Here is a 19,255-nt window from a genome sequence, read left to right on the forward strand (position 1 = left end):
TAGGAAGGCTTTGCCGAATTTTCGGCCTTAACAATCCCCCAAAATTCAAGGCACCCGAGACCCATCACTTTTCTCGGGTGTGGAAAGCCATTTCGGGCTTAGATGACCAAACCGGCGTGAAGAGGCCGGAAATTGCGTGCCACAATGCCCCCATTCGCATTTGGCATCGATTTGTGGGAGGTTCTATTTTTGCGACCCATGAGCCATGGGTTTTTCGGGTTACCGAATTGGAAATTTTGGGGTCTTACTTGCTCACCACCCCGGCCACCTATGAAATCAATGTGGGTCACCATTTAGCCCTCCACTTGCAATCACTTTCCAAATCACCGGGGCAAAAAGTCCCTCTTCACGTGGGTGGGATAATAACCCGAATTGCCAAGAACCTTGACCGGCCGGTGAACTTGAACAATTTGAGGTGGATCCGGGGGGAGACCTACATCACCAAGCAATGGTTAACGAAAAGCCTAGAGTGGATCAAGGTCAATCCTTTTGATGGAATCGAGTATTGGCAAATTCAAAAGAAAAATTCCGTCCCAATTCCCAATGCCTCCAAATTCATAATCAAACCCGGTGAGGAGTCCTACCTCCTTGAAATTGAGGAAGAGCCCGATGAGACCCGACCTCCCCCGACCAACCCCATCACCTATGGTCGTGACAACCGGAGGGAAACTCCATCCTCCCTCCACTACTCCATGCCCTCCTTCCGACCACCCTCCACCTTCCAACCTCAACCTTGGGGGGGTAATTTTGGTGAAGGCACCTCTAGCAACATCCCTCCTCCCCCGCCTCCTATGCATGCCGACTTGGTCAAATTCATGAGTGACATGCGGTTGGGTTTGGAAACCGCCGCTAATGAGAGGCGGGGTATTGAACAAAGGTTGGATCGGATATATTATGACACCTCCGTGGGTCAATTTCCGATTTATGATGATTATATGAGGAGGAACTACGAGCACCCCCAGCATCTCCACCCCTCCTACTTCCTTGAGCCGGATGGTGGTTACCACAAGGATGACCGGTTTCGCTACGCCGACATCAATATCCGGCCGGATTATTTTACCCCACCCGTTTTTCCCCCTCCCGCTTCTCAAGAGGAGGGGCATGATGCTCAATGGTTCGAGGGTACACCCTCCATTTTCTCCCGCCCCGAGGTTGGGAGTAGCTCCGGGGCGGCTTCCGGTGGTTTCCTTTCTTCCGGCGGGAATTTCGGCGAACCCATGAACACCGACGACTTCCTTAGCAAGTCCGCTTTTGGAGCAATGGAAGGAGATGGCAATGATGATGATAATGATAACAATGATGATGATGATGACGGGGACCTTGAGTAGGCGGCCTCGAGTTGGGCCTTTCTTTCCTCCCTTTTCAATCCAAATGTCAAGTATGTACCCAACAATCCAAACTTCTCATTCATATTTAAATTTTGTATGCATTTAGTTAGAAATTCATATAGTTGCATTCATATAGAATTGCATTAGATTTCAATTTGTAACATATTGTCACATTTCGCAATTGCGTTCACTTAGAATAGATTGCATTGTCATTTAAATTTTGCATATAGAATAGAGCATGCATTGCATTTTCAAAATAAAAAACCAACTAAAAAATTCAAAAACGACTAAAACCACCAAAAACATGTTATTTTCTTTCACTCAATTGCCCTCCCATGTAAATGAATAAGTGTGGGGAGGGCCCAAAAAAAAAACCAAAAACATGCATTTTAATTTCCAAAAATCAAAATACCAAAAATATGTTATTTTTATTTTCAAAAAATAAAAAACCACCAAAAATATGTTGTTTATTTTTCCTATTCTCTCCCTATACTTTGTTCCATTGAGGACAATGTAAATTTCAAGTGTGGGGAGGGAAATATCCACCTTGTGAATATTTATTTGCACCTTTAAATTTGATAAAAATTCAAAAAATGCCTAAAAATTGAAAAATTTCAAAAATTCCAGAAAAATTGCATTGTATATATATGTTTGTCTAACAAGTGGTGCAGGCACATACGGGACATTTGAGGCATTAGGAGACTAGAAGACCGCTCGGTTTAATCTTTCTTATCTCTTTCTCCTTTTCCATTCCTTTTCTTTTACAATTGTTGTATGTATGGAGGAGGATGGGCTATGTTGATGAGGATGTTCCATTTTGGAACTTGGTGTGTGTTGCTTACGTCTTTGCTAGGATTAGACCATTGTTGCATGTTTATTTATGTTGCTAGTACTTAGAAATGCATTTCGTACCTTGTGAATACGTGTTTGTTGCTTTATTTACATTTTGCATCGAGTTTGTACATAAATTTTTGAACAAATTTGGTCTAGGAAGGGAGTATGATACCTCAATGATGATATTGTCTTGGCCTTGTCTTTCCCCTCCTATTGGCTTGCACCCTGTGACACCCTCGTTATATACGGGAAATGAGGCTAGACCGGAGAGTTTTGACCACCTTGTGAGACCATAGACCGTAGACTAGACCTAGATTTCGACCTAGCTACTCAAATGTGAGGATTAGAGCCTCCTTGGGACCGGTACATCCATACCCGGTCCCCCTTTAGGTGTGAGTAGGCTCCTCGCGTGGCATGTCACATCACGACGCACAAGCATGACGTCCTTTCCTTTTAGACCATGAGATGTTCATTTGTATGCATATTTTGAAACAACAAGTTGCATTTCAATTTTTGAGCCTCACATTGCCAAATAAGCCTAATTTTTCGACCCTTTAGACTAGGGCCGATTTTGTTTACCCCTTTTGAGCCTTGACCTTTCATTTGATACCTACACTACTAACTACAACCCAAAAACAACCGACCTTGATCAAGTAAGTTGCCTATGAGTTTGGCTAGTATGAAGCAAGGGAATTTGAATCTTGGTTTAGTGGATGTGCACAATCCATTTGAGTCGGAATGATGGTTTAGTTTGGTTTGCTTTGAATAAAGAGGTTTTGAAAAAGAAAAGAAAAAGAAAAATAGAAAAGAGGAAAAATGTGAAAAAGAAAAGAGATTTACTTATATGTATTTGAATTATGTTTGATGAGAAAAAGCCGAGCAACACTCCTTATGCATCATTAAAGGAGTAGAAAAAGGCGTTGCAAAATAAAGGGAAAATGATGTTTTTCCAAATGAGTCGGATTTTCAAATTTTTGTGTGATTTAGGCAACTAATATCATGTTCTTTTTGATTCATTCATTTGTTGTAATAAGTTGGGAAGAAATAGGAGATTTTGACAACTACTTGATCTTAAAACTCCAAATGATCCATAACGGTGCTTGCACCAATCCCGTTTCGACCCATCGCCTAGCCCCATTACAACCCTTGTTTCTTGTATGCATACTTTTCCTCTTTTTGCATCTCACTAATGGTCTTGTAGGAGAGGCTTCCATGTTAGATTGCGGGCATGTCTCACGAGTCAAGTAGATGAGTGATTTGGTTACTTTTTGCACAAAAATCACCCGCTCCAAAAACGAAATGAGAGATTAGTGAAAACCGTGAGGAAGTCGGTAGTCTTGGTCCCCTTAGTCATGGGTCAATTTGGTTGAATCTCGAGTGTGTCATGTGATTCTCGAAGGTTAGGCTTTGTTTCCCCCTTTCCCGCCTTTGAATTTGTTTCCTAGGCATTTGGTTGTCAAATTGCGGTTGCTTGAGCCACCATTAGGGCATTGACACCCCGCCGAGACTATGAGATGGTATCTCCCGACCAAAACCTTTAATCGTTCAAAGTAAAACGGCCGCTTAGATGAGGAAAGCGGTTTGATTTTTGTGATGCGTCATACATGTCGATTTGTGCTTAATTGAATGATTGCATCAAAAATTTTGTAGCAAGACCCAACTTGCCTTGCAATAGGGCACTCTCCCCTCATGAGTGTCAAATTGTGAGTTGAAGGGGCGTTGAGTGCGCTAATACTCGATCGGCTTAAGTAGTAGTTTAGTTGAGTGATGCTTATATTGTGCACTCACTCTCCTTGTCTATTTTAGTAGGGTCTTGTGCATTGATTTTGGACTTACTCGAGGACGAGTAAGGTTTAAGTGTGGGGAGGTTGATAAGTGAATCATTTACACCTTATTTCCCTCTTTCTTCGACGCATTCCGGCTCATAACGAGTCGATTTCGTGTGCTTTTCCTTGCATTTGTGCCCGATCCCCGTACTTGTCATTTTGTGTGTCCTTTTGTAGGAACCGAGTCGAGTATGAAGGAATTGGGGCAAGAAAAGGCATTTTAATGCCTTTACATGAAGAAAGGGGAGATGAAGGATTTTTGAAGAAGAAATCCTCTGCCGGCAGGCCGGCAGCCGGCCCACCGGCAGGAGGTATGGCTACGAGGAGAAAAAGGAAGAAACAAGCTGAAGAGGTATTCTCTGTCGGCAGGCCGGCAGCCGGCCCACCGGCAGGGAACACAATCACCATACTTAGTCAAATTTTGAAGAAGTTTTTGGCCAAAGTTAATTCAACGCTACCTACCGGCACAGTGGCGCGTGACCCCGCCGGAGAGGGCACTGGCATGAAGAATTGGAGGAAAATCCCAAGAAGAGAAATTCTCTGCGGCAAGAGGCGGCCGGCGCAGGGGATTGCCCAACCTTCATTTCCTCGTTTTTGAAAGAACGCGCTGCCGGCAGAGGAGGCGGCGGCCGGCCCGCCCGCCGGCAGGAACACTTTACACGAGTTGGGCTTTTTCATTCTTTCTTCCCTTAATCCAATGATAGCCTATAAATACCCCCTCCTTAAACCCTTTTGCACACAACCCTAGATCTGAAAAACATTCCATATTTATTGTAATATCTCCTTAATCAAGTTCTAATCTTTCAATAATTATTATTAATATTTAGCAAGAATTAGTTAGTTCTAGTAATAGTCAATTGTTTACACTTGTTTGTTGAAGTTTGTATTGGGGATTTTGAAGGGTTTTCCTTCTTATTAATCAATCAAGCTTCCATCTTTCCTTTTGTTGGTATAATTTCTCTCCTTCCTTTTACTTGTTTATCATTTGTTTACATTTTCCTTGTCTTTTGATTTTGTTACAACCTTCATTATGTCTTCTCCTTGTGTTGTTTGCTTTTCTTCTCTATTTAGTATAATTTCCCTTAACATGAGTGAGTAGATCCCTTCTAGGGTTTAGGGTGATTCTTTATGGGATTTGTGGGCATGATTCTTTGAACATTTTGGTCTTTGGTGAAATTGTTTAACTTTCCTATTCATTGCACTCAAGGTGTTTGTTGATTTGCTCATGTGAAAGCTTTGGCCTTTCTTCATTTATTGCTTAATTCTCCCTTAGAACGAAAGTTTTTGGGAGTCTTGATGTATGTTAGGAGAGGAGGGATGCTTAATGAAAATTAGTAGCCACCCTTAAGATACCCAAGACATTGGTTCTTCATCTTAGGTTAATCTCTCACCATTGACCCTTTTCGATCTTCATGTTTGCCCCTAGCCCATATTGATGACCCCGAAAGCCCTAGCTTTTAATTATCCGTATTCATTATCATCATCTTGTTTGTCTTTTGCTCTAGTGATTATAACCAAAACCTTTACTCTTAACTTTGATTGAACTTGACTCTCAATAGAACTTTGTAGCAACCCCCGCCGTCCTTGAGTTCGACCCCGACTAAATACTACGCTTTTTCGGGTTTTACAAATAGTTTTGGTATAGGGAGTAGACGACAAATTTCCTATTATCATATATGAGAGAAGTGGATGAGAGGAATAGAAGTTATAGTGAATTAGTGATTAATTAGAAGGATTAGTGAAGGAGGAGAGAATGAGTGATATTAGTACATAAACACACTTTTGGAGGTTGATCTTGGCCATCCATCTCCCTCCATCCAATGGCTCACAATAGGACTTATGGACTTATTATATCTAAGGACCTTAGTTGATCCTTCCTCTATATATATATATATATATATATATATATATATCTACTCTTGGTCATCTATAAAATATAATTAAAAGGCTACCCTAAAATGACAAATAAACGCCATCTAGATAAAGCCACGTAGGATTCAAAAAGGCACCTAGATTAAAATTTAAGGTGACGTGGCATATTTAAATGTGATGTTGCATATTTTTAATGTGACATGCCCGAATTAATATGACATGGATTATCAATTTATTATTACACGACATTAATTTAAATCATTTATCTATAAATTAATTTAATTCACTTATATCTATAATATGAAAGGATATTATCATTATTCTTAAATTAATTTTATATATTAAATATATTGTCTTTCAAAATTTATATAACCCTTACAAATTTACATCAAATTTCATAATTTATAATTAATATTGACATTTTAATTGAAATTTTTGTAATAAAACATGTTAATAAATTTCATAATTTATAATTAAAATTGAAATTTTAATTGAAATTTGTGTAATAAAACATGTTAATGAATTAATTAAACCTCTTCATATTACTAAACACTCACCATTATTAACATTTTCCTATTTAATTCATTGTTTTTAAAAATTTTGTAATAAAACCTGTTAATAAATTAATTAAACCTCTTCATATTACTGAACACCCACCATTATTAACATTTTCCTATTTAATTTTTTTTAATTAAACATGGTAATAAATTGATTAAAACTCTTCATAATACTTAATACACACCAAATCAATTAAAAGTTTTTACTATTTAATTAATTTTTGTAATATAATATATTAATAATTTTATTAAAACTCCTTATATTACTCAACACCCATAATTTTCATTAACATTTTGTCCTATTTAATTCATCTCTTGAGATCCTCGGCAATCAATTATCTAATTTAATAATACCACAAAATAAATTAAAAATTAAATTAAAATATGGGAACCAAGTGGTGTTAGTCCAGTGGTAGCCGGGTTAAACGTTGAAGTTTGCAGAAATGCAGGAGCTGAGAGGTCCCGGGTTCGACTACCAGCTGGGGCGATGATCACTTGGCCACTGCAGCCCCCGAAGGGGGTGGCTTACATGGTCCATGTGGTGGTGCGGGAATGCATGGGCCCGGGGGGACTCAACCGTCAACCCCCTCGTAAAAAAAAAAAAAAAAAAAATAAATTAAAATATGGGAATTTATGATTATATTGAGTATTATTGTTGTTGTTGTTGTTGTTGTTGTTGTTGTTGTTGTTGTTGTTGTTGTTGTTATTGTTGCTGTTGTTATTGTGTCCAATAAAGTATATTTTAATTTGATATGTTGTTGGTTTTATGAATCGTTTGCTTTATATTTGAATTCTTGTTTTCCAGTTGGTTTAATTTAACTGGCTTACATGTGACAATGTTTTGATTCGTTTGTCAAGTTTTTGCCAGGTTGATGTTTTATCTTTTGGTCAATGTATTTTTTATATAACTTTAAAGCATCATGAAACGTATGTGAATGCAGATAAGGCAAACCATCACGTGGGTAATCTGAAGAGGGAAGAAATACAAAAGGCACGGCGAGGTAAAATTAAAGGTAAAAAACGTAAGGTAGAAACTGATAAGTAATGGATGATTGTTAATCTCAAAATAGAAGTCGTATAATATTTCTTTTAATTTGTTATTAAACATATATTGTGGTGTAATTTTACTATTATACTTTCCTGATCAACCTATTTGAATTTGTATTTTCTGTATTCACGAGTATAATCATCTCTAACATATATATATATATATATATATATATATATATATAGGAATGGGATCATGTGAGTATACACTATCTTTTTGAGGATTGAGGATTTCATTACAATATCACAGGTTGTTCAATACAATATCACAGGTTATTCGAAACAATATCACACGAAAAAAACAGCTGAGCAAAAAAAAAAAAACATTTTTTTTTTCAATTTTTTTTTTTTTTGGACAAGTCTAATTTTTTCGTGATATTGTATTGAAGAACCCGTGATATTGTATTCACTAATCCTCAATCCTCAAATATTTAGGAGTTCTCACCGGATCCCGACTATATATATATATATATATATATATATATATATATATATATATATATATATATATATTTTTTCATTTTATATGAACTATTATCAAGACATGTAATAAAAGGAGGCGAAAGTGAACCTTCGGGTAAATATTAAATAGTATGATTTCTAAATTCTACTTCGTATGTTTTTAAGTTTATGTGTGTGTTTCTTGTCAAAACAGGAATAATACATAAAACTTACTCTCATAATTTCCTTAAAAAAAAACAAACCTACTCTCATAATTAATGGTAAATAAATAAGTACAAATAATTGAATGAAAAATCATTAAAATTTCACAATTTACTTTTTAAACCATCATGACAATAATTAATCATTTTAATTATGTCATTTCCTCTTCCAATTTAAGTTTTCTCCAACTCCCACCTTTTGATTGTTTTTCTATAAAATTTACTTTACTTTTTAAAGTGGTTTATACCTTTTTAACCATTATAAGATGATCGTTGATCTCAAAATTGAGATCTTATAATATTTCTTTAAATTTGTTATTAAGCGTATATTGTTTTGTAATTTTACTATTATGCTTTATCGATGAACCTACTTGAATTTGTATTTTTGTATTCATGAGTATAATCATCTCTAACATATATTTTTCTTTTTCATTTCATATGAACTATTATCAAGGCATGTACTAAAAGGAAGCGTACTAAAAGGAAGCGAAAGTGAACCTTCAGATAAATATTAAATATATAGTATGGTTTCTAAATTCTAATCCGTATATTTTTAATTTTATGTGTTTTTTTTTTCAAAACCGGAATAAATTATTTTATAGTCTTTAATACTATTTTTATTTTTATATAGGATCGTGAACATAAGTATAACAAGAGATGGATCAAATTCTTGAAATAGTAATAAGGAACTTAAAAAACTTTAAGAACCTTTTGGAATTCGAATTTAGGGAATATAGTTTTTTAGATTATTGAGCAATTGAAATGAAAATTTAATTCGTAATACATGGAGTAGATACCGACCATACTGACCATACCGTTGAATCGTATCTAATATTTTTCTATCGATATAATAAATGTTTTTTGGATGTAAATAATATTTGAAGCATGCACGTGGTGATAAGACTTCAAAGATATTTCTATGGGAGGGTTGATGGAGAGGTCTGGAAATAATTTGGAGATGACAATATTGAGGTATTGAGTTTACAACCTTATAAGGCGTCATTTAAGATTTTTTCATACGGAATTTATTATATACGGATGGTTTCAACTTTTAATATTTAAAAAACTCACTTTATTATATTGCGGAGTAAAACACACGTATATATATAATGAGTCGTCTTTGTCATTGCTCCGTTGTCAAGTTTCTCTAAATGAGTAGCTACCACATTGTCACTTGCAGGATTCGGTTTAAAAAAATAAATCAAAGTTGTCAAAGAAATAATGTATTAACTAACTAATTTCTATGTATTTCAAGACTGTATATTTTTAAATGGATCAACAACTAATTGCTCGAACAAATATTAACAATACGATAAAAATATCAAAACTAAAACAGATAAACCCGTGAATTTCACGGGTCACAAACCTAGTTGGTTATTTAAAAAGAAAAAAATTGTTCTTTTAACTTTAAAGTACATGAAACGACCTATACAACAATTAGACATCAAAGTAAATTCTAAATTTTAATTTTAGGATTTTAATGCAAAAAAAAATCACATTACATCACTATAACTTTTACTACGTTTGTAAATGTTATCCTCTCTTATTAGCTTAGGACCCGTGTAAAATTGCACAGGCATATAAATTGAAAATATAAATAAGCTTTTATTATTTTATTGTTACAACATCATATTAATTTAATTGTGCAATATTATGTGTATAATTGTACCCGTTAATTTCAATGAATTGGTTACATATAAAAAGAGCTTATAAAAATAAAATAACATATATTTTTTTTCATATATTGTACTTTAAATATTATATAGCTTAATAAATTAAAATATCATAGTATAAGGATAACATAGAGAGCACCAAGTATACTCTTCTAAAGTCATGTTATCCTATGAAACAAAAAAGAATATACTGCAATGAAATGAACAAATTAATGAAAAAATAAAATAAAATCACGGCCTACGATATGGTGCTCGTGTGAAATTGACACGGTTAATAATGAAAATATATGAGAAACATATTAAAAGTTTAGAATATTGGCCAATAATGAAAATAGCAACAGATCTATCGTCTATACAGTTAACATGATAAATTTGTATCACAGTTCTCAATGTCCAAATTAAGTAGTTCCATATACTTTCATCCGGTATTACGTTGAATTACCCATATAATATCATAATTTATATAAAAATAGATATTAAAATGTTATGGTTCTCACCAAACTACATGAATTATAATTCAGGTGAAATATTTTTTGCAGTTTGTGTTAGCAACAAAAATGTCAACATGTTTCATACTAATGAGGTTACAATCATGCGTAAACTTAAACAATTAATCTCAAACGCACCCGTGATTTTCACGGGTACAAAAGCTAGTTATTCATTAATATTACATTGTTCTGTTTACTGGCTTGTTGCAGTAAAACCACATTGCAATGAAGCAACCAACAACAATCGAGCAGTGGCGTATCTAGAAACGGTAGACGGGGGATGCAAAAATTCAACAAATATAAATATCCTGTTAGTAGTGGCTTTTACCATTGCTTAATAATTTACAACGATAGTAGTATAAAACGATCCAAACCAACAGTTTTTTTAGGAGAATTATATTTTATCATCTTCGTTATAGATAATGGAGTATTTGAAAACCGTTATAGATAATGGAGTATATTTGTACTTAACTTCACACATTTTTGACCATAGAAGATTAACGGTCAAAGATGAAAATAAAGCGGAATAAAACATTGCACCAAATTAATGCATACCTGATATAAATAAAAAAGAAATGCCAGTTTATTAAAAATGGTACTAATGCTAGACCTTCAGGAACAAAACCAAGTTGCAAAGCACCAAGCCACGACACTTTGTATAATACATTAGGAAGCTAATATCTATATCTTCCTGAAATAATGGGGGATGCAGACGCACCCACTGCATCCCCCGTAGATACGCCTATGCAATCGAGGAAATAACTGAATGTAAAAAGAAAATAGACAACCACCATCAATATTCTCGAAACTCAAAAGCATCAAATGTTGGCAAATCACACACACGACACAAACTCACTCTTGTTTCCAGGACTCAACCAACTTAGCCAATGACACAGTAGACGATCCACCCTCGCTAAGTGCATCCTTAGCCTTCTCTTTCAAATTTAACACACGTTTTCTCACAGCATTCCCTTCTTCCGAGTCCACCAGTTGTTTGATTCGCTTCTCCACCTCATCCGACCCAACAAATCGATCACTAGACTCGTCCATGGGTAACGCCATCTTTAACTCTTCCACAAGCACAATCTTGTTAAATCTTTGTTCAGCATAAAGCGGTCATGCCACCATAGGCACCCCAAATGACACTGCCTCAAGAATCGAGTTCCATCCACAATGTGTCACAAACCCACCTATAGACTTATTTTTTAAAACTTCCATCTGTGGTGCCCATGATTTGACCACTATACCCCTCTCTTTAGTCCTATCCAAAAACCCTTCCGGAAGTAACGACTCCAAATCTAGTTCATGGGTGGGCGTAAATTGTTTAACAGCATCCAAAGTTGGCGGGTTTGGTTCTCGAACAACCCACAAAAACCTCACCATACTCCGTTCTAACCCGAGAGCGATCTCCATCAGTTGATCCTTAGAAAACCGCCCGTATGACCCGAAATTCAAGTACACCACACTTCGACTTGGTTGGGAGTCGAGCCAAGTCAAACACGCGTCAGCATTATCCTCGATTTTGGTAACAATCAAGGGCCCGATACAATATATAGGAGGAATCGGAGCTCCAGGAAGACAAGTTCCCTGTCTCAAACCTTCAACAGCTTTGACCTCAAGTGCATCAAAAGTGTTGATGATAATACCGTCGGCTTTAACCATAGCCTCGCCAAGTCGTATAAACTCGTCATAACTCACTCCACGATCTAGCATAGGCTCGATCATATGACTCGAAGGAACCTCCATCAAACCCGGAATCTCAAACACAGTATCAACATTCCTAAAGGAATCCTTTTCGACTTTGTCAAATTCCGGAAAATTGATGCAAAGTGAAAGCGCGTAAGCAGCAGAAGTAAAGAAAAAGTAAGACGGAATGTTAAGCGAACGAGAAACATCAAGAGACGAGTAACAAAAGAAGTCAACGCTGAAAGCGGAAACAGAAGAAGTAAGAGCAATGGAGGTAAGAACATTTAGGATGTTGGTGTTGTTGTTACCAAGGTTTTCGAAGAGGATGGCTTCCCGGTTGGGGTACTCAGAAGTGGGTTTTGACAGGGGTATGTAAGGAAGTGTATGGAAGGAAATGGAGGGGACAGAGGATGAAACGGAGGCGATGAAGGAGGTGAAAATGGGAGTGTTAATGGTAGGGAACCAAGAAAGGAGGAAAGTAATGGAGATTTTCGAGTTGCGAGAATGGTGTAAGAGTAGTTTAGCAAACTCAACTGCTGAGATTAAATGGCCGAAACCAGGAGCAGGGTAGATTACTATTGTTTCCATTGATTATTTGTTGTATGGATTAAATGTTTGGTTGGTGTATGCAATGTATGGTGAATGTGTAAGGGAATATATACAAGAGAAATGTACTATTGTTTTGTTTAAGGGTGTGTTTGGATAGCAAAAGTGGAGGGAAAGGGAGGGGAGGGGGAAGGAGGGAAGAGAAAGGGAGGTAAGGGAAGGGGAGGGCAAATGGGGAGTGGTTGTTTGGATACAATTTCCTTCCAAATCTTGCCTATTGTGGAGAGATTTTGATATGCCTTGAAGGAGGGAAAATGTATCCCTCCAAATCTCTTCCCCTCCATTTCCCTCCACCCTTATTTGCTATCCAAACAAGGGAGTTTAAATCCCATACTCTCCCTCCCTTTCTTTTCCCTCCAAATCACTCAATCCAAACACACCCTAAATGTTCAACGTGGTTTATATAAAACATTCATGACAATGGATCGATCATCAAATGAGTTGGTTGGTTGGTTGGTTAATACGGAGTACTATATATAGAGATACGTATAATCAAGTGGCGTTAGTCCAATGGTAGCCGGGTTAAATCTTGAAACTTGCAGAAATGCAGTAGTTGAGAGGTCCTGGGTTCGACTACCAGCTGGGGGTGGCTTACATGGTCCATGTGGTGGTCCGGGAATGCATGAGCCGGTTGATTGATGCTTAATATAGAGATGTGTTTATGAGTGTAATATCAAATGATTTGTGGTTAGGCATAGGCCTGACAAATAGATGAGGTAGTGTCGGGTTCGGGTTTGTATCACATATAATTTGGTCATGAACCCTTATACCTAAACCCGACACAAATAAAATTCATGTCGTGTTTGTGTCGACTCACTTACATACATGGATCATCAAGCGTCAACCTTAACCCGTTAACCCGTTATTCATGTAATATGATCGAACCTGTTACAAAGACTCAAAAATATCCAAACAAAATGAACCCAATGCGAATCAATCTTGAATGACGTGTTTGTTCTGCGTCCCATAACCTCTAAATGTTACTCAGTACTAATTAAGTTCTAGCAAATCAATTTAACATTAGATTGTTGATTCCATTCTTGTATGGAATCAAATTGGGTACATCACCAGAATTTCCATACCCATAACATCATACCGCCTGCAATACTAAAAATACAGAAGTTACGAATGTCTGTAACGACCTCGTGGAAGCGACCAACATTGTTTCTGCTATCGACAAGGTGATGAGCTCCAGCTTCAAAAAAGGTGTTGACTCCAGTAGCGGTAACAACAGCTTCAATATCACCTCTTTTGCACGTTGAACCAGAGTAAACTCCGTCTCCAGGATCCATTGTCAGAGGGAGAGAGTCTCCGGTCAGGAGAGATTCGTCGATCACAATAGGATTGCCTTCAAAAAGAAGTGCATCAGCAGGGACTATATCTCCAGATTTAATGTTGATAATGTCTCCCGGTACCAAAACGCCAGGTTCCGACTCTTTCCATTGATTATCCCTCAGCAACTTACACTTGGGACCAACATTAGCCCTGTTTTCAGTATAATTGGTTGTATAGTTAATACTAACAGCCAAGCAAGCGATCAAAACAACAAAGTCATGCCAATCTCGGGGATTTCCGCCTCCATTATTTACAAGAGCAATTGCAATTATCGGAATGATCCATGACAATGGGTTATACCAGATAAAACACAAAATTTTCAGAAATATGTTTTCCTTTTCCACGTCTATTTTGTTGGGTCCAAATAACTCGAGCCTGTGGGCTGCCTCTTCGGAAGTTAGACCTCCTCGCGTACATTTCAGTTGCTCAAAGACTTCCTCAATCGGAATCTTTTTCTTATCTCCATTGCCATCCCCTGACATATTGATGGAAATTATAGACAACAATAGAACTTACTAAACAAAAGATAACTGTCCTCTCCGGCTTGGTTACTATGTCAAAAAAATAAAAAAGAGATGATAATTATATCATTGATTGTTGTATGATAATAATGATAAAAATACACAGATTCATGATTTATATATAGTAGTTAAACTCCTACCTTTGGTTAAAGTAGGAGACACAAAATTGTTAAATATGTAAGTATCCTAATCCTAGTAGTAATACTACTTTCCTATTACCATCAAAATATTATAAGAGACTATATAATTAGATATGCTAAATCCCGTACATAATTTTACTAAACCCCGCACATTTTTCCGCAACTTCTCACCAACTAATCAACGAACCCCTCAACTTTCCCGCCAAAATGTAATTCTAACTGAAGATTCCTGTAACAAACTTTAAAACTCATACACAGGTGCTAAAACCTTGAGAAAACTCCATGCCCATATCATCAATGATCTATATCATCGCAAAAATTTATCAATTGGGCTTAAGTTAATCAGGGCAAACGCTGCTTGTGGTGAATTGGGTATTGCCCATCAACTGTTCAACGAAAGTCCGCACTGAAATGTGTTCTTTTTCAATGTTGTGAATTATGATCAGGAGCTATGTTATTGTTACCCACCAGCATTATCAAGACGCTTTATGGGTTTTTAAGGGCATGTTTAGTGTTATGTTAGACCTGCCATTATAATTATCCGCTTGTTTTAAAAGCGAGTTCTGCTTCGGAGAATTTGTGGGTTAGAATTTGTGGGTTGGTTTGCAGCTTCATGCTGTTGATCTTTATGCTGCAGTGTTAAGGTTGGGAAGCAATTGATCTTTATGCTCAAATGGAAGCTAATGGATTGAAACCCGATGGAGTCACCATTACTAGTATTATTCCTGCGTGTGGCCATCTTTCAGCTATCTCACTAGGGAGGATATGATGAACCACCTCGGTAATCTATTGGTGAGACTAGAATTCTGCTGAGCTACTGACCAAATATGCTCACTTCTACTAGACTTGGGCTCTCACCTTTATCAAATTCGGACCAAGAAGTAAAAATTATACTCGTAAGTAATTGGGTATACCTGATACAGACTATTTTAGATACCCTCATATGTATATAATACAGACTAATGACAAAACCCTCTACGTACTGTTGATGGCAAAATACCTATACTATCAGCGCTGAGATGTTTTCCACGCCTGGGTTATGATACCTAGAGTTATCTCATAAAACCTATCATGTGTGTCTTGAATGAGCCGGAACCAAGCATGTCTCCAAGATCTTTTGATAACCAAACTCCCACAAACTCCCCAAAATCCTATGATAAATCCAAGCACCACACTTATGTACAACCCCGGGAACAAGTCATAGTTCTCATGCTTTTCTTGGACACTAGAACTGTTATTTCCGATAGGTGCATTGAGTTCTGCTTGATCTCTAGGACACTTTAGAAGTGGGGCGCCACAGAGTCCAGGGTTTCCCGTATATGATGAAGCATCGAAGCTCTGCAACTGAGTGCCAATTGGGATTTTTCCCGAGAGATTGTTGTTCGATAAATCCTAGATTGCTAGAGAGCTTAGTTTGGCGAGACTGTCAGGAATTGTTCCTGTTAGATGGTTGCGTGATAAATCAAGAAGCTCTAAATTTGTCAGCTGACCAATTTCTGATGAGACACTTCCACTCATATTGTTATTTGACAAGTCTATGGATACCAGTCCTGTGAGATTATAAATTCCATCTAGGATTTCTCCACTTAACTCATTTAAGGAAAAATCTGTGGAGGCCCGCCCGGTCTTCAGCTGCACATTCAATTCACAGGTAAACATCATGTTATGAGTTATGACCCATGACTTTTCACTAGTGCTGAAGTCTATTGGGGCCTTAGGGGTACCTATTAGTTGACGTATGTTAAAGCGAGTTGGTTCATATAATCATATTTATCGTCTGCTAGTTTATCGGGGTGATGACTGACGATTAAATAGTTTTACATATGATAAATGATGTAGAATTCGAACCCCCACCCCACCTACACCCCGCAATTTGCGGATCCCTTGAAATATTGGGGTAATGTTGTTGTTCATGTTGTCTGATATATTTAACATCATCTTACGAAGTGCTGATCAGTGGTACTGGCTTCTATGCTGGAGTGGTCTATGAATATGGTAGCTAGTTAAAGTCTTGGTGTTGTAACTTTGCAAGTCAATAATCAATGGATGCATTATCAGGACGAGCTCGTTTCAGTGGTCATTATCGATTAATGTCATCTTGGATTTTCCAAGCATATTACATTCTTCTGTTAATTACTGGTCATGGTTGCTGGTTAAAGTCTTGCTGTTAGCATGAATCTGTGTATTCGTAATCCCAAGTCCATAATGATGGGGACGAGTTGACGTTGCTACCCCCAATTTTCGAATCACCCTAGTATTCTATTATTGACTAACAAGTCTATGATTTTGTAACTTTCCAGGTCAATGGATGCATTATATATGAGAGGGAGCTATTTCAGTGGATATAGACGATCCAGGAAGTTGTTCCCTCAACGACTCGGAAAAGTAAGTCATACATGTATATCTTCTCTTGGTCATTATCCATTTACAGTTACTACTATTACTTTTACCAATTAAGGATGTACGCTTCAGTAGAGGTAAAAATAAAATCGACAGCTTTTACATGAGAAAAATAGCCAACTTTCATATACTTAAAGCGAAAACGTAATGAAATGATCATGTCATATAGATGATACGAAATTTATAATTAATCCGAAGTATCTCTTTTAAAACAGCTAGTTACAAACTTGTAAGTTGTAACACACCACCAGCATTCTCGAAAGTCAAAAGTAACAATGTTGGCATATGGGCTTTAAGCCCAAATCACACACGACACGAACTCACGCTCGTTTCCAAGACTCGACCAACTTAGCCAATGACACGGTAGACGACCCATCTTCGTTAAGTGCATCCTTAGCCCTGTCTTTCAATTCCAACACACATTTCCTCATTGCATTCCCTTTTTCCGAGCCCATCAGTTGTTTGATTCGCCTCTCCACCTCGTCTGACCTAACAAATCTATCACTAGACTCGTCCATAGGTAACGCGATCTTTAACGCTTCCACAAGCACAATCTTGTTAAATCTTTGTTCAGCATAGAGCGGCCATGCCACCATAGGCACCCCAAATGAGACAGCCTCAAGAATCGAGTTCCATCCACAATGAGTCACAAATCCACCCACAGACTCATGTCGTAGCACCTCAATCTGTGGTGCCCATGACTTAACCACTATACCCCTTTCTTTAGTCCTATCCAAAAACCCTTCCGGAAGTAACGGGTCCAAATCTAGTTCATGCGAGGGTGTAAATTGTTTAACAGAATCCAAACTTGGCGGGTTTGGTTCTCGAACAACCCACAAAAACCTCACCATACTCCGCTCCAACCCGAGAGCGATTTCCATCAGTTGATCCTTAGAAAACCGCCCGTATGACCCAAAATTCAAGTACACCACACTTTGACTAGGTTGCGAGTCGAGCCAATTCAAACACGCGTCAGCCTTATCCTCGACTTTGGTAACAATCAAGGGCCCGATACAATATATAGGAGGAATCGGAGCTCCAGGAAGACAAGTTCCCTGCCTCAAACCTTCAACAGCTTTGACCTCAAGTGCATCAAAAGTGTTGATGATAATACCGTCGGCTTTAACCATAGCCTCGCCAACTCGTATAAAATCATCATAACTCACCCCACGATCAAGCATTGGCTCAAGCATATGACTCGACGGAACCTCCAGCAAACCCGGAATCTCGAACACAGTATCAACATTCCTAAAGGAATCTTTTTCGACTTTGTCGAATTCAGGAAAATTGATGAAAAAAGAAAGCGCATAAGCACCAGAAGTAAAGAAAAAGTAAGACGGAATGTTAAGCGAACGAGATACATCAAGAGACGAGTAACAAAAAAAGTCAACGATGAAAGAAGAAATAGAAGAAGTCAGGGCAATGGAGGTTAGAGCATTGAGGATGTTGGTGTTGTTGCTACGAAGGTTTTCGAAGAGGATCGCTTCAGGGTTTGGATACTCGGAAGTGGGTTTGGAGAGGGGTATGTGAGGGAGTGTATTGAAGGAAATGGAGGGGAAATCGGAGGTAACCGAGGCAATAAAGGAGGTGAAAAGGGTGGTGTTGATTGAAGGGAATGAAGGAAGGAGGAAAGTAATGGAGGTTTCGGAGTTATGAGAATGGTGTAAGAGTAGTTTGGCAAGTTCTACAACTGAGATCAAATGGCTGAAACCTGGTGCAGGGTAGATTACTATTGTTTCCATTGATTTGTTGTATGAATGAAATGTTTTTGGTGGTGAATTGTGAATTGTGTGTGGTGATGATTATGTGTAGGGGATAGATAGATCATGTGGAAAAGTTGTTATGATTGGACAAATTTAAAATGAAATGTACAATTGGTTTCTTTGATGTCGTTGTACATGGATGTTTGAATCTTCAACGAGGTTTATAAAGCACAGATTGATGATAATGATGTATATGGAATCAAACGAGTTAGTTGGTTAATACTTGATATAGAGATACGTTTATGAATGTAAAATCAAATGATTTAGTTGGTTAATGTATAGAGAGATACGTATATGAGTAGACTTGTCAAACGGGTTAATCGTCGGGTCAGGTCGGTTTTTAATCATGCTAATTCGGGCCGGCTTAATTTGGGTTTGACATATTATTGGGTTAGTTTGGTTCGGGTCGGGTTGTTTTGGGTTTCAGGTGTTTTCAGGTATATTGGTTGGGTCATTTTCGGGTCAAGCGGGTCCAAGTCATTTTCGTGTCAATGATTAAGAGAGAGAAAAGTGCATT

The 19,255-nt window shown here is 37.4% G+C and overlaps 1 protein-coding gene and 1 pseudogene across 1 annotated transcript; both read right to left on the minus strand.

Annotated features, from left to right (window-relative positions):
• Positions 1 to 11,040: 11,040 nt before the first annotated feature.
• Positions 11,041 to 12,589, minus strand: LOC141622075 (UDP-glycosyltransferase 88A1-like; annotated as a pseudogene).
• Positions 12,590 to 17,144: 4,555 nt separating this feature from the next.
• Positions 17,145 to 18,889, minus strand: LOC141618385 (UDP-glycosyltransferase 88B1-like). The gene has a single exon (XM_074435483.1). The coding sequence runs from the start codon at positions 18,715 to 18,717 to the stop codon at positions 17,296 to 17,298; it is 1,422 nt and encodes a 473-aa protein (XP_074291584.1). The 5' UTR covers positions 18,718 to 18,889; the 3' UTR covers positions 17,145 to 17,295.
• Between the last annotated feature and the right edge of the window lie 366 nt (positions 18,890 to 19,255).

The sequence above is a fragment of the Silene latifolia genome, chromosome X (genome assembly GCF_048544455.1).
Source record: "Silene latifolia isolate original U9 population chromosome X, ASM4854445v1, whole genome shotgun sequence".
In the NCBI taxonomy this organism is placed as follows: Eukaryota; Viridiplantae; Streptophyta; class Magnoliopsida; order Caryophyllales; family Caryophyllaceae; genus Silene; species Silene latifolia.